The 14,331-nt window shown below is 34.7% G+C and overlaps 1 protein-coding gene across 1 annotated transcript; it reads left to right on the top strand.

Annotated features, from left to right (window-relative positions):
- Positions 1 to 7,156: 7,156 nt before the first annotated feature.
- Positions 7,157 to 14,331, top strand: LOC134255786 (protein DDI1 homolog 2-like). The gene is made up of 8 exons (XM_062738321.1): positions 7,157 to 7,502; positions 8,185 to 8,388; positions 8,586 to 8,712; positions 8,820 to 8,947; positions 12,152 to 12,280; positions 12,477 to 12,580; positions 13,427 to 13,610; positions 13,854 to 14,331. The coding sequence occupies exons 1-8, from the start codon at positions 7,238 to 7,240 to the stop codon at positions 14,057 to 14,059; spliced, it is 1,347 nt and encodes a 448-aa protein (XP_062594305.1). The 5' UTR covers positions 7,157 to 7,237; the 3' UTR covers positions 14,060 to 14,331.

Below are 14,331 nucleotides of genomic sequence, written 5' to 3'. Positions count from 1 at the left end.
CTGACCATTATCAAAAAAGATCAATATAAATTTTCTTTTCATTTTGAAATTGGTCATATTTTGGAGTGGTATTATCAGCGCCCCCTTCAGACCTTGTGTTATATTTTTTTATAGTTGTAAGTATGTCAAATGACAATCATTTTTCTTGTTCAATACTCCAATTCTGAGACAAAAAATTTGAAGCGTATTTTAAAATCATAAATTACATGTAAAACAAGTAGCTTTAAATTTTGCAACCTATGTTGCAATCAACATATTTAAATTCCATGAATCATGGCACTGCGACAAAGAGGTCAGTGATGCCAAATTGATAAATTTAAGACAGATTCCTAAATTTCAAAATTGTTTGAGGAGAAAAATTAAAAATATATTTTCATCATGCAATAACTGTTCGTAATTTCCATATTTGATTTAAAATATTAAGCATTCAAGTGCCTATGAAGACAAGGGTCTTAATCAGTGATGAGAACGGTGGTAATGAGTGAATAAAAGTCACAAATGAAAGGATTTTATTCGTTTTGGAAAATGTCCCCGTTTAGATATAATAAAACAAGAACTGGTGTGTGAATATTAATGAGTGTGAAATAGGTCCCCGTTTGTGCTGTGAAATGTGCTTAGCTTAAAATTAAAGATATTGATATGTTCTCATTATATTTGTCATCAGGGTTACCTGGTGATAAATATTTTAATTCAAAAGTCAATGAAATATTAAAAATGAAGAAGTCCCCACTTTGACAGTCTTTAACCCCTGTCCCCGTTTGACACCCTTCACACGTATGTGTGTGTGTGTGTGTGTGTGGTTATACCCCCGCTTGAAAATTAAGGTGGATTATATAGGTGGTGATGAGAGTGACTGTCCTATGCTCGTCTTTTACACTGGGGATGGTACGGTGGTGCTAGACACCCTTATCCAGAACTCCCCTTACATCTCTGAATGCTTTTTTGCTAACTCTTCCATGAAATTTTTATTGCCTGGTGCCATTTCGAACTTCTTTTCTCAAGTTTTGATCAGAAAAGGATTTTGGTTTCCCTTACCAAAACTAAACCTTTGCTAGTTTACTTTATTTTACCATTTCGCAAGTTTGAGAAGCTGTTGTACAGTATATAGTGATGTGATATCAGTTGGGGGAACGCCTAGCTGCGTGTTAAAAAGCCTACCATTTGTCGACTTTGTGTAGCCATTATCCTTAACTCCCTCTATACTACTGACTACATTTTCATAAGCCTTTGCAGAATCTTTATCACATTGCCAATGTACAATGTTTTGATAAGATATATACTTGGGGATTCCCATCTTATAACATGAAAACTGTCATTCTTTCTCTAACGTGAGAGGTACCTCTCTCACTCTTATCTTCCACTCCTCTTATACCACATTTAAAATGATTTCGTGAGACTTTCACAGAATCTTTATTATATCGTGTCATTGTGACCTCCTGTTTGCTGCGGCATTTAGACTTGACAAATAGTTCGGGCTCCTTATAGCAAACCATTTGTATACAGTGGTATTTTTCTATAACATTGGGGGACCCGTCTCTTATCTGCATCTCCTTTCAGGCCATGTGAGACTTTTACAAATTCTTTATTAGGTCGTATCATTTATAACCTCCAGTTTCATTTTTTGATCAAACTTTTATTTGGTTTATATACTGTAGAAAACTAAATTTTCGCGGCACGTTATATTCATTACCTCTTCATAAGCGCGAGAAACCTCTTTATAATCTTAAGAAATACTAATATACGCGAGAATGAAATTTTCACACCGTCTCGCAAAAATAAAGTTCTCGCGAATAAATGGTGATTTACAGTAGATAAATAAGGACACTGCTCTATTTCTTTTTTATTGGGGTACTCATTCCTTACCCACAACTCCTCGTATACCAAAAAAAAAATCATGAGAATTTCACATTATCATGGGATATTTATCATATAATGCTTTGTGGCATCCATTTTAAGTATTGATAATGCAAATATGCTTTCTTGTAGCATAACATGGATTTTGCCACTTTAATTACTGTAAAACTGTATTTGGGAGCGGTGGATACCAGTTTGTGAGTTCACTGCTTACAGTACCTCTTGTTTAAAAATGGGGCTATCAATCTTTTTAGCTCACCTGAGCCGAAGGCTCAAATGAGCTTTTCTGATCAAAATCTGTCGTTGTTGTCATCGTCGTTGTCGTTGTTGTCGTCGTCCTTGTAAACTTTTCACATTTTCATCTTCTTCTCAATAACCACTGGGCCAATTTCAACCGAACTTTCAACCAAAAGTATCCTTAGGTGAAGGGGATTAAAGTTTGTTCAGATGAAGGGCCATGCCCTCTTCCAAGGGGAGATAATTATGAATTAGTGAAAAAATAATGGCATCTTTTTAAATTTTTCTTCTCCAGAACCACTGGGTCAGGAAAGATGAAACCCATGTGGAAGCATCCTCAGGTAGTGTAGATTCAAGTTTGTTCAAATCATGACCCCCGGGGTTAGGGCGGAGCTACAATGGCTGATCAATTTTTTACATAGGAATAGATAGGATAAATCTTTAAGAATCTTCTTCAGAACCATGGGGCCAGGAAAGATGAAACTCAGTTGGAAGCATCCTCAGGTAGTGTAGATTCAAATCATGACCCCCGGTGGTAGGGCCGGGCCACAATTGCTGATCAAAGTTTTACATAGGAATATATAGGATAAATCTTTAAAAATTTTCTTCTCCAGAACCATTGGGCCAGGAAAAATGAGACTCATGTGGAAGCATTCTCAGGTAGTGTAGATTCAAGTTTGTTTAAATCATAACCCCTAGGTTTTACAAGGGAATACGTAGGAAAAATCTATAAAAATTTACTTCTCAAGATTAGCAAAGCCATGATTGGCGATATTAATATGGAAACATCCTTAGTTAGAGTTAATTCAAGTTTGTTCATATCATGACCCCTGGGGGTAGGGTGGGACCATAATGGGCAATCAAAGCTTTACATAGAAATAAGGGGTGTTAAGAAAGTTCGTTTCAGGATGATATATTTTCAAAAATTTCAAGGTAGTGCTTAACTAAAGAGATGAATTTTCAAGTCTGACAAAATCAAAAGAGTGTGTTTTAGATTTATAGCAATACATTTCTAGCAGGAAATTATAGGATTTTTCTTCCATATGAAAATATATATAACATTTTTAAAACACCCAAATGATAGAAATGTTGGTCATTTTGATGAAAATAAAGGATAATCTACTGTTGTTTCTCCATAGCGTATCTTGCATCAGGCAAGCTGATGAGTGTAGGTTTAAGAACGATAGATCACTTTTCAGTAGAATAGGTTTGTCGTTTTGAAATTTTTCACAGATTTGATAATTTTTGCATAATATTTGAAAAAATGTTTTGACCTGTGTGCTTAATATATGTCAAAATATGCGTCATCCCTAATTTTTCTGAACAGACACCATCGGTCTTAATACCTTCCCTCCCTTATTAATTCAACAAAAGACAGTTAAAACCTTATCAGTAGCAAGAATGGACTCTGTAAACATGAAATATCACAAATTGTAAATATCTTCTCATCCTATTTCTTTTTGAAAATAAAAGAAAACTGTGGAACGAACTTTCTTAACACCCTTTATATATAGGAAAAATCTTTAAAAATCTTTTTTTTTTCAAGAACAACAAAGCCATGGCATGATTGGTGATATTTAGTTTCAAGATAATTTAAATAAGAATTCTTGGTGGTAGGGTGGGGACACAATGTGGGATCAATTTTTAAATAGGAATATATACTAAAGTATCTTTAAAAATTTCCTGGAGAACACCAAATCCATGACTAGTATTTTATTATATGGAACTAATGGAAGCATCCTCAGGTGGTTTGGATTTAGGTTTGTCCAATTTATGACCCCCGGAGTTAGGGTGTGGCCACAATGAGGGATCAAAGTTTTGCATAAGAATATATAGGAAAAAAATCTTCTCCAGAACAGAAAAGTTTTGTTTAGTCAAATTGACATGTAAGCATCTGCAAGTAGTGAAGATTTAAATTAATTCAAATAATGTCCCGGAGGGGGGGGGGTAAGTGAGGGGTCACAATGGGAGATCAAGTAATGTTTGGAAAAATCTTTGAAAATCTTCTTTCTGAATATTGCAAAGTTATACATGTATGCTTTATTGATATAGTGACATTCTCAAGTAAAAGAAAATTCAAATCCCCCCTCCCCAACAAGTAAACTTTTCTATACTGAGCTGATTTGTGTTTTTTAACTAGTCCAAGTGCTCAGGTGAGCGATGTGGTCCATGGGCCACTTGTTATACATAACTCCTCCTAAACCAGTCAATAGAATTTAATTAGACTTTCACAGAATCTTTAATGCAGAGTGTCATTTTGCATGCATCTCTTACTTAACATTTTGATTTAACAGCTATTTGGGTTTTCCCATAGCAAACGCGGATTTTTTCTTTAATCTCTATCAAGGGATTGCTCATTTATGTTATGTAACTCCCTCTAAACCCTTGAATGAAATTCAATAGATTTTTCAAAGAATTCCAAAGATTCTGAGAAAGTTCCTTTGAAACCATTTATATTTTTCCAAGAAATTCATGACGTTTTGTTTTCCTGATAAACATGTCATAAAAACACGAAGGTCCTTCAAAACCATCCGATGTTGTATTGAATTTATTGGTCTGTTTTCACATTACCTAAATTTATTGGTTCATGTCCGAAAATTGAAATCAGGTTTATAAACATTTTGTGTGTTTCTCAGTTTTAATTGGTACTTATTTTACGAAATAAATATTCATATTCTCTACATAATTATTTCGAAGTTGATATTAAAAAGATGACCTTAATTTTCATTAAAATTGATTGAAATTAATTATCTATGTACTTTTCGGAGACCAAGTCTTTCAGCAATCTTTTGGAGTTCCCATGGGTATAATAATTATGCATTCTTGAAATACCGGTATATGGAGATAACGAACAGTAGTTCCTCTCAAAAGTCCATTAGACAATACAAAAAAGGAGCAGGGCAAACACGGACCTCCAAAACATCAGAAGTGGGATCAGGTGTCATGGAGGAGTGAGCATACCCTGCTGATCGGTTACACCCGCCGTGTGCTCCTTGTCATGATGGGGAAATAATAGGAAATCTATCATCAATTCAGCTCACAAATAATGGACTAACAATAAGTATGAAAAACGTCAGCCAGCATTTGACTTAATGATAAATTGTATTTGCTGACAAGGTCATTGATTCGACCATAGAACTTACGAGTGATGACCTTAAATGACACTGCTATTATTCTTGTTTCATTAACTTGTTTGTCAATAATTTACCTCGTTTTAGAAATTGTACATACGTATAGCATGCTCTTGCATATCGATTCAGCTGAGAGATATAAACTCCATATGCAGTTGATGAAGGTATATTGCTGCATAAGTAAGGGATGTTGACGATAGAAAAGTTAAAGTCATCACATTTATCATAGAGCTTAGTTGTTAGAGGACCATTAACGTCTTTTTCAATTAAAATATCCACATATGATACAGCTAGATGTGTCAGACTCTGTAGTATCTTTTAAGTTATGCTCACCAGGATATATCGTATCGACAAAAGAATGGAAATAACCATTGTTAATTGACAATACGTGGTCGATATATCGAAATGTGGAGTTAATTGTTCCGACTGGCTTCAGCTAGTGTTTTCTTCTTTTCAGGTATATATATGATTTGGACAAATTCTGCTTCATATGAATTCAAAAATAGGTCTGCTAATAACGGAGCGCAATTGGTAGCCATGGGAATTCAAATAGATTGTTGGAAGACCTTGTCTCCAAAAACCACATAGATATTGTCAATTGGAAACTCAAGCATCCTTTTTATGACAACTTCAGAGTACTGTCATGTTGTAAATTTTGAATTTACCGGGTGGCAGTAAATACAAAATTTACAACATGACAGTACTTCAGAGCTCACTCCTCCATGACACTTGATCCCACCTCTGATGTTTCGGATGTTTGCTCTGCTCTGTTCAACTCGACATCTAGAAATATCGACGACGTTTGTTTTCTCAGCTGCATATTTCCATTGTTATGTCTATCCGATATATCCCGGTGAGCTTTAAATAAAAAAATACCAGAGAGACTCGCACATCTGATTTATGTATAGATATTTTAACTTAAAGAAGTTAATGGTTACATGTATCTGACAACCTATCTTAGTGGTAAACGTGATGAGGATAATCGTCAACTTCCCTTACTTATGCAGCAATACGCCTTATGAAATGAACAATTACTAAAAAAAGGTAAATTACTACAGACAAATTGCTGAAACAAGATCGAATATCAGCAGTCTCGTTTTAAGTCATCATTTCGTAAGTGGTCGATTCAGTGACATACAATTTAACATTGAGTCCATCGTCGCAATTAAACCATGGCCAAAATGTACGATCCTCTCCCATTCTGGTAGGAGAGAGCTATATATGCGGACTCCGAACCGTGGCTTGAGACGATCGATGCATTGAGTCAAACATACTGAATTGTCTACGGATTTTCCCATTATTTCCCGATTTTGACAATGAGCACACGGCAGCTAGGGGATGCTAACTCCTCCATAGCACCTGATCCCACCTCTGATGTTTCGGTGGTCCGTGTTGGTTCTGCTCCAATTTCGTATTGTTAAATGGGCTTTTGAGCTTGAATATTGTTCGTTATCTCCATAAATTTCATTGAAAGAAGGTGGAACCCCCTCTCCCTCCCCGAAAATGTACTGGAATAAAGTTTAGAGGCAATTTGTCGCCATGTGTGTTAATTCATGTAGTTAGTATTACACTTGCAATCACATGTCCATTGATTCTTTGGGTCAAATTGGGATGCGATCTACCTGGTAGAAAGAAAGAAATCTTGCTTAGATTTTTATTTATTTATTTGGAAGTGATTCCCTTTTTGCAGGGACCTATATTAGTATATATAGGAAATGAGGAAAAAATTTTTTTTTTAATTCTTGATTTATAATAATATACGTAACATCGCTGACACATTTATGAATGTATAAATGTATGTTTATCATGATTATTGAGTGATGCATTGCTGCAAAGCTGAATGAAAAATGGGGTCAATGGAAAACCGAGCAAGTCAGGAGTCTGCGGTACTAGTTTTACCCATTGCCTGTAGAATCGAAAGTGAGCATGTGCAATGAAAACGGAAGTACTTCGACAATGTGTTTTGCATGATACATCATACGACAGAATAAGATTTACTAATTCAGTTCTAAGCAATGCACATCACAGTTACCACCCTTTCTGATCAAATATTTTCACTGGATGTTAGTGAAGATTTAGAACTCGAAAATTTTAAAGCATTATGTGAATTTGAAATAGGCATTTCGGCTTCTGAAATAGCAATTTTATGGAATGGTCGACCACTCCACGATGACAAGAGAACACTGAAGTCATATGGGATTAAAGATGGAGATATGTTGTTGTTGCAGCACATGCATGGCGTTCCACAGACCCCCCATAGTCCTCAGCAGCCGGGGCCAGGTTATACCTAACGCACTTATTATAATCAGAAGTTTATTTCCAATCTGTAGCACACGTGTCACAAACCTCCCATTCGTATTTTGACAAGGATCTGTTTTCTCATATAAAACTCTAGTGTCAATTCACAAAAGTGATGTTACATATTGAAAGGCATAATTAATACTGACCAAAGAAATTATTGTCAGAGGCCTTAAATTCGTTATCATGGTTATGGTCCCAGAGTTGTGCCTCTTTTATTTTTCTCGAGTATATTGCAAGATTGTGTCCAAGCACAGCAAACATCGATAGTTAGAAAAAAATCATTTGGATTGATAAAAACCAAGGTGTGACACACAAAATGAAACAGTATTTCAAATTTTACGAAAGGGACATTCTCAAATCTGGGTAGCGACTTGTGGACCTCTGGGGATATTAAGGTTTTCTTCACAAAGATGGAGGGTATTTATCCAAAGAAGTATAATTAACTAACACAAAAATTCCTTTAAACAAAAGGGGTGGGGTAGCAGAGTTCTTGAAAACTGTCAAAGCATTAGTCAGAGTCTTGATGGACAATTTTTTTGGAAGGACTGCCAAAAGTCTTGCAAATGTTAGCCTCCAAGACTGACAAGAAAAAAATATTGATGGTTTTAAATATATTCCAGGAATTGTAATTGTCAATTGTGAGATATCTTTTTCATTGTAGGTGTTCCACTGATTGATTTTGGGAGTATAAATATACCAGGACAACCTCAGGGCCCCAGTGGTGCATCAGGAGGAGCCCGTCAACCTCTTGCCCCTGACGACCCTGAGGTCATTCGACAGATGCTGCTTAACAGCCCTCATGAATTGTCTCTATTAAAAGAAAGGAACCCACCCCTAGCAGATGCTTTACTTAGTGGAAACAAAGGTTAGTGTTAATTGTGTGTGAGAGAGGGGAAGAAAGGGAGGGGGTTTTAATTAACTGTTGTTTTTAATAGTTTCACATATTACTGAAATGTAAATTGATTGACATTTACGTGCACTCTTGATTCAAATGAAATCAACATTTTATATTCAGTTTCTGAAAATAATTTTGTTTCAAAATGATATATTACCTTTATTTAGAAAAGTTTGCTGAGGTTTTCAACAAACAGCGACAAGAAAAACTTGAAAAAGAGAGAGAGAAAATACAGCTGATGAATGCTGACCCATTTGATCCCAATGTTCAAAGTGTTATTGCAGAAGAAATAAGGTTTCTGTTTAAAAATTTTGCTACTCACTCAATGTTTAATTAGATTTATATTAGACTGGTAATATAATCAGAATATTTGAATGATAAATTCAACTTTTGCTGCTCAGAATGAAGAATGTGGAGTCCAATATGGAGAGTGCGATTGAGTTTGCCCCAGAGAGCTTTGGACAGGTTGTGATGCTGTACATTGACTGCAAGGTTAATGGACATCATGTCAAGGCCTTTGTGGACTCAGGTTAGGAATGAAGAATTTTTTTTATACGATTATTTCAGAAATGAATCATTTCATTTTTCTTTGATTAAGATATTGGGTGAAATCAGGTACACCTTTGTTTTTTTCTGCTGTTGTTGACATTGTTAAGTTTTTTCACATTTTCATCTTCTTCTCAAGAACTACTGAACAAATTTCAACCAAATTTGCCACAAAAAAACCTTTTGTTAAGGATACACCAAAGGCTTTTTGCAAGATTTTTGTAAATTTTGAGATTTTTGGCTAAGAAAATAATGCTAATCACTGCTTTATAATGCATGAAAAATTCTTGCTGATTATTAAATGGTTTTCTAATTATTTAACAATAATCAAACATAAACACTAACACATGTGAATGTGCCGGTATTGAAGCTTCTGATTTGGTCTGTAACTGCTTGCTTCTGAAAGGAGCAATAAATCACTGTGACCACTTCACACATTGCCCATAGCCACACAGAGGTTATCAATAATTAAAGAACAGGGGCTCAGATTTAGGGAAGGAGATCTAACAGGTCACTGACCATGAAAAATTTGGAGCTTAACTCTTGCCATTTTGCCAAATCTTTCTGATGAATAAACCTATTTTACCTCATTAAACACAAATATAGAATGACCTCCCATTCTTGTGAATATGCATTGAAAATATGGATAAGTGACAAGGTATCTGGAAGCTGAATCTCCAAGGTGTCATATATTTCTAGCTTTGGCAGAATTTGTTGTGTAATGGGTTTTTGCCCTCTACTGTAAAGTGTGTCAGACAGTTGGTGGTATTATTTCAAAGGATTTAGCTCCCTTATTTATTGACCAATTTCTCTGAAAAATGGCCAGAATGTGTCTCAAATGTGTGTTCACAAAACCATATCTCAGATTTTTGATATCTTGCTCAGTTCTTCAATTATTGGGAGAAATGTAGAATTGGGCCAATAAATTGGTAATATTGAAAGACAAATGGATGCAACTTTTGAATAAGAAGATTTATAAAAAATCTGAGATACAGTTTTAAAGTTCAATCTTTAATCTACACTAAGGCAAAATTTTGACTTTTAGAGCCGGAATACAAAAAAGTTGATTTATAAAATATAAATGCACTAATATTTACATTTAAATATTAACAATTTTTCTGTAAGATAAAAATGAAAATTTAAAATAAGATCATTAAATAGTAAATTTAATAAGCTTTCAAATGATGTATACTTTTAATATGTTATCTTTGTTAATGAAAGAATTACAAGCAAATTAAATTCTGTCCTTTGGAAACCTTTGGTGTATCCTTAAATGGAATCAAGGTTTTTGAGGCGCATCGTTTTCGATGCAGCCTCATTGCGATCACCTGGCAATTCTTTCTTATCTAAACTGCGGCGGCAAAGGACTCAACAATATTGATTCTTAACACGTTATTAAAAATAGTGCTAATGTACATTGACAAGTTGGCGATATCCATTGTTAATTTTAAACTGCTAATAACACAAAATCTCACACATACATGTTGTTTTAACTTTGAATCAACAGAGGTTACGAAACCTGAGAAAATAAACAATTAAAACAAAGAGAGAAAACAACAAACGTGCACTGCGCGGAGTAAGATCTATTTGCATAACAACAGCTCGTACTATGAATTACTCGGTTTTGTATCGGGTTCATAATAAACCGTATACCACGCCCGATCATTTATTTTAGTCCCGTATAATTTACATGAACATTTCATGTATATAACATTTGTTATACATTGTGCCATTTATATTGGGAAAAAGTTAAAAACAAGGAAGTGATATTTATAAAAGTGCACATAATGAAAGAAACTGAAATAATTCAGATATGAAATTATATAAATTTATTCAATAATCATTACTAGTAATTTCTATATTGACATTCATTATTTCATCTTCCTAATAGTCAAAGAATAAAAATTAAAAAAGAAGTCAAATACAATTAAAATCAATTATGATTCAATTTAAATATCAATGAATTATAACCGATATATCTTTTTTAAAAAAAGTTTTTCCTCTCCTGATTGATTGGCTAAAATTCAGAGCCATGGCTCAATTTTTTTAACCTCAAAAAACGTTAGTTATTTTTTAAATTCTTATTCCTGGATTATTTCATTCCCTTAACAGATGTTGAATATCTCCAAGAAAAAAAAAGTTTTATACCCTCAATGCGATGCGCCTCTCAGGCCGTCAGGCCTTTGATTTTAAATGAAGGGTTACACCCTCTGTCAAGGGGAGATAATTCAGAAATAGTGAAAAATTGATGGCATCTTTTAAAATCTCTAAAGAACCACCGGGCCTAAAAACTTCAAACTAATATGAAACCTTTACTAGAAGGTTGGCCACAGTGGGTCTTCAAGAACAGCAAAGCCATGATTAGTCATATTGATATGGAAAGCATCCTTAGGTAGAATATATAGATTGGAATGTTGGCACTGGGAGGTAGGGTGGCCCACAGTGGGGGATCAAAATTTTACATAGGAATAGAAAGAAATTAAAAATTTTCCTTCTCAAGAACAGCAAAGTCATGGGTAATCATATTGATATGGAAGCATCCTCAGGTAGTATAGATTTGAATTTTTTCACACGCTGACCCACTGGGTAGGGTGAGGCCACAATTAAGGATAAAATTTTATATAGGCTTATGTAAGAAAGTATCTTCTTCTCAAGAACAGCAAAACCATGTGGTGTCATATTGATATGAAAGCGCCCTCATGTAGTGCAGTTTTATTAATTTTTTTCAAATGGGGGTAGTATGGGCCACAAAGGGGATCAAGGCTTTACATATAAGAAAATGTTTTGAAAAACTTTTTTAAGAACAGAAAAGCCAATTGTTATATTAATATGGAAGCATCCTTGGGTAGTGTAGGTTCAAGATTGTTTAAATCATGACCCCTGAGGGATAGGGAGAGGCCACAATGGGGGTCAAATTTTTAATACAATGGAATTCATAGGAATTCAAAAATCTTTATAAAAATCTTCTGTTTACGAACAGCAATCCATTAGTTATATTGATAGGGAAACATCTTCAGGTTGTGTAAAATTCAAGTTTGGCAACTCCCAGCCCCAGTGTAAACTTTGCAATACCAAACTGATTTGTGCTTTTTCAGAGCCAATGTGCTCAGGTGAGGGATGTGGCCCATTGGCCTCTTGTTAAAGTTAGACTTGACATATGTCATTCATTCCTTACTTAATGGTTTAGGAGCCCAAATGACCATAATGAGTCAGTCCTGTGCTGAGAGGTGCAATATTATGAGATTAGTCGACCAGAGATGGGCTGGTATTGCCAAGGGAGTGGGAACACAGAAAATCATTGGAAGAGTGCATTTAGGTAAGGAATATTTAAAAAGTGCAGTGCTTGTTAACTATCTTGGATTTTGAAAGTACATGTGTGATTCTAGTGCTTGATCAATTTTATACATATGTTGAAAGTATATATTCGTACATTTCTTCAATACATGTAATTTATTCTAGTGATAAAGAGGACATATCAGTTAAGAATACTGTTTTATTCTGAACACCTTTAGGTCAGATTCAGATAGGCAATGATTTCCTTCAGTCCTCTTTCTCAATACTAGAGGATCAACCAATGGACATGCTTTTAGGACTGGACATGTTGAAAAGACACCAGGTATTTATCACATGTACAAATTCATTGGTAGTTTCAACAATCACTTGACTTCAATACTGTACATCACTTAATTTTCGCGACACATTATTTTCGCGAGATAGTCATTGACTCTTTATTAGTGAGACAAAATTTTCACGAATTGTGGTCATTGCTCTATATAATCTTAAGGGATACTATTAAACACGAGAATGAAATTTTCGCGAGTATATTGTCTTGTGTTTAATATTTACGCGAAAATATTGGTTCTTGCGAAAAATAATTAGTGATTTACATTTATAGCAACTTTGATTATGTTACGCCTCAAAATCAGTTTGTCATTTTTTCTGAAAAATACTGTAGATCACTAAATTTTCGCGACATCTTATTTTCGCGAGATAGTCATTGACTCTTTATTAGCGAGACATAATTTTCACGAATTGTTGTTTTTCCTCTATATAATCGTAAGGAATACTTTCAAACGCGAGAATGAAATTTTCGTAGCATTTTTAATTACGCGAAAATGAATAAAACGTGATTTAATATTCATTTGCATTATTTGATTTTCCACATCACAGTGGCTCTTATGTGTATTAAGCACACCAGTCCTGGTGCTAAATTCAAAAATAAAATTAACAATAATGAAAAGAATGAATTAAAGAATGTAAAAATAAGCACTAATTCTTATTTTGAGTGAAGTCAGTCCTACAGCAGCACTTGGCTCTGTCACATCTGGTCCTGCCAACAAATTGAATACAGTGTGTTCCAAAAATACAAATCCATGCTTATTTGAAACCCTCTATATAATGTCAAGTATAGCTCTATTCAAATTTACAGGTTTAAAATGAAAGTTTGTATATTTTTTGCTAGTGTTGTATTGATCTAAAGAATAATGTGCTCATAATCGGAACAACGGGAACTGAAACTCGATTTCTGAGCGAGTCAGAGCTCCCTGAACAGGCTCGACTCAACTTCAATCAAGCCATGTCACCCAAATCCCAGCTGTCAGAGGATGCTCAGTTAGCAGAAGCTATTGCCAAATCACAAAATGAAAGTAAGGAATGAAGAGAGAGAGAGAGAGAGAGAGAGAGAGAGAGCAATGTTAACTTCTTTATAGGCAAAAACAATCTTAATAAAGCTTGAATAATGCAAGGCTTGTACAATATTCTATAGTTAAATGCTTTCAAAGAAATTACAAGAATTGATCTTGTTTCACATGACTCTGGATATTTGTGAAAGCAGCACTTAAAGATTATGATTCAGAGAAAAATAAATAATTTTCAATATTCCTTTTCAGCCTCCCAGCCCGGTCCCTCTAGTGACAATAAAACTGTGACCCCAAGTGCCTCAGTAAAACCAGACTTCCCGGAGGAGGTCATTCAGAGACTAATGAAAAATGGATTCTCTAGACCAGAGGTGTTACGGGAACTCGCCACGGCCAATGGCAATGCAGACAAGGCATTAGCTGCACTGTTCGCAAAATCCTTCCAGCTTCCAAAGTAACGACAAAGAAGTAGTATGAATGTGATGAGTGGGTTAGCATGTGATTATAATCATGGAGGTTGTTTGTTATTCATCAGGGCCATTAGAAATCAAACTTTATGTAATGTGATGTAAAATCATTCTTTGTTTCTCTCTCCATTAGTATTTGTCAACTGAATGTTTTACTTTGTTGTTTATACATGAGTTACCCTGTCTTATAAAACTGCACTTTCTTGTTAATGAGTTTTTATATGATGCCCTTGTTTAAGCTCAAATAAAATTTTGACACACAA

This window comes from Saccostrea cucullata, unplaced genomic scaffold, assembly GCF_032062105.1.
Source record: "Saccostrea cucullata isolate Sc308-1 unplaced genomic scaffold, CSIRO_AGI_Scuc_v1 ctg5, whole genome shotgun sequence".
NCBI lineage: Eukaryota > Metazoa > Mollusca > Bivalvia > Ostreida > Ostreidae > Saccostrea > Saccostrea cuccullata.
The sequence above is the reverse complement of the archived record's forward strand: the minus strand, read 5'-3'. Positions and strand labels throughout refer to the sequence as shown.

Excerpts from the sequence above, each read along its gene's own strand:
- LOC134255786 (XM_062738321.1), top strand. The coding sequence starts at position 7,238 with ATGCACATCACAGTTACCACCCTTTCTGATCAAATATTTTCACTGGAT. Across the intron at positions 8,713-8,819 it reads GTTATTGCAGAAGAAATAAG|AATGAAGAATGTGGAGTCCA; the intron begins GTTTCTGTTTAA and ends TTTGCTGCTCAG. Across the intron at positions 13,611-13,853 it reads TGCCAAATCACAAAATGAAA|CCTCCCAGCCCGGTCCCTCT; the intron begins GTAAGGAATGAA and ends ATTCCTTTTCAG.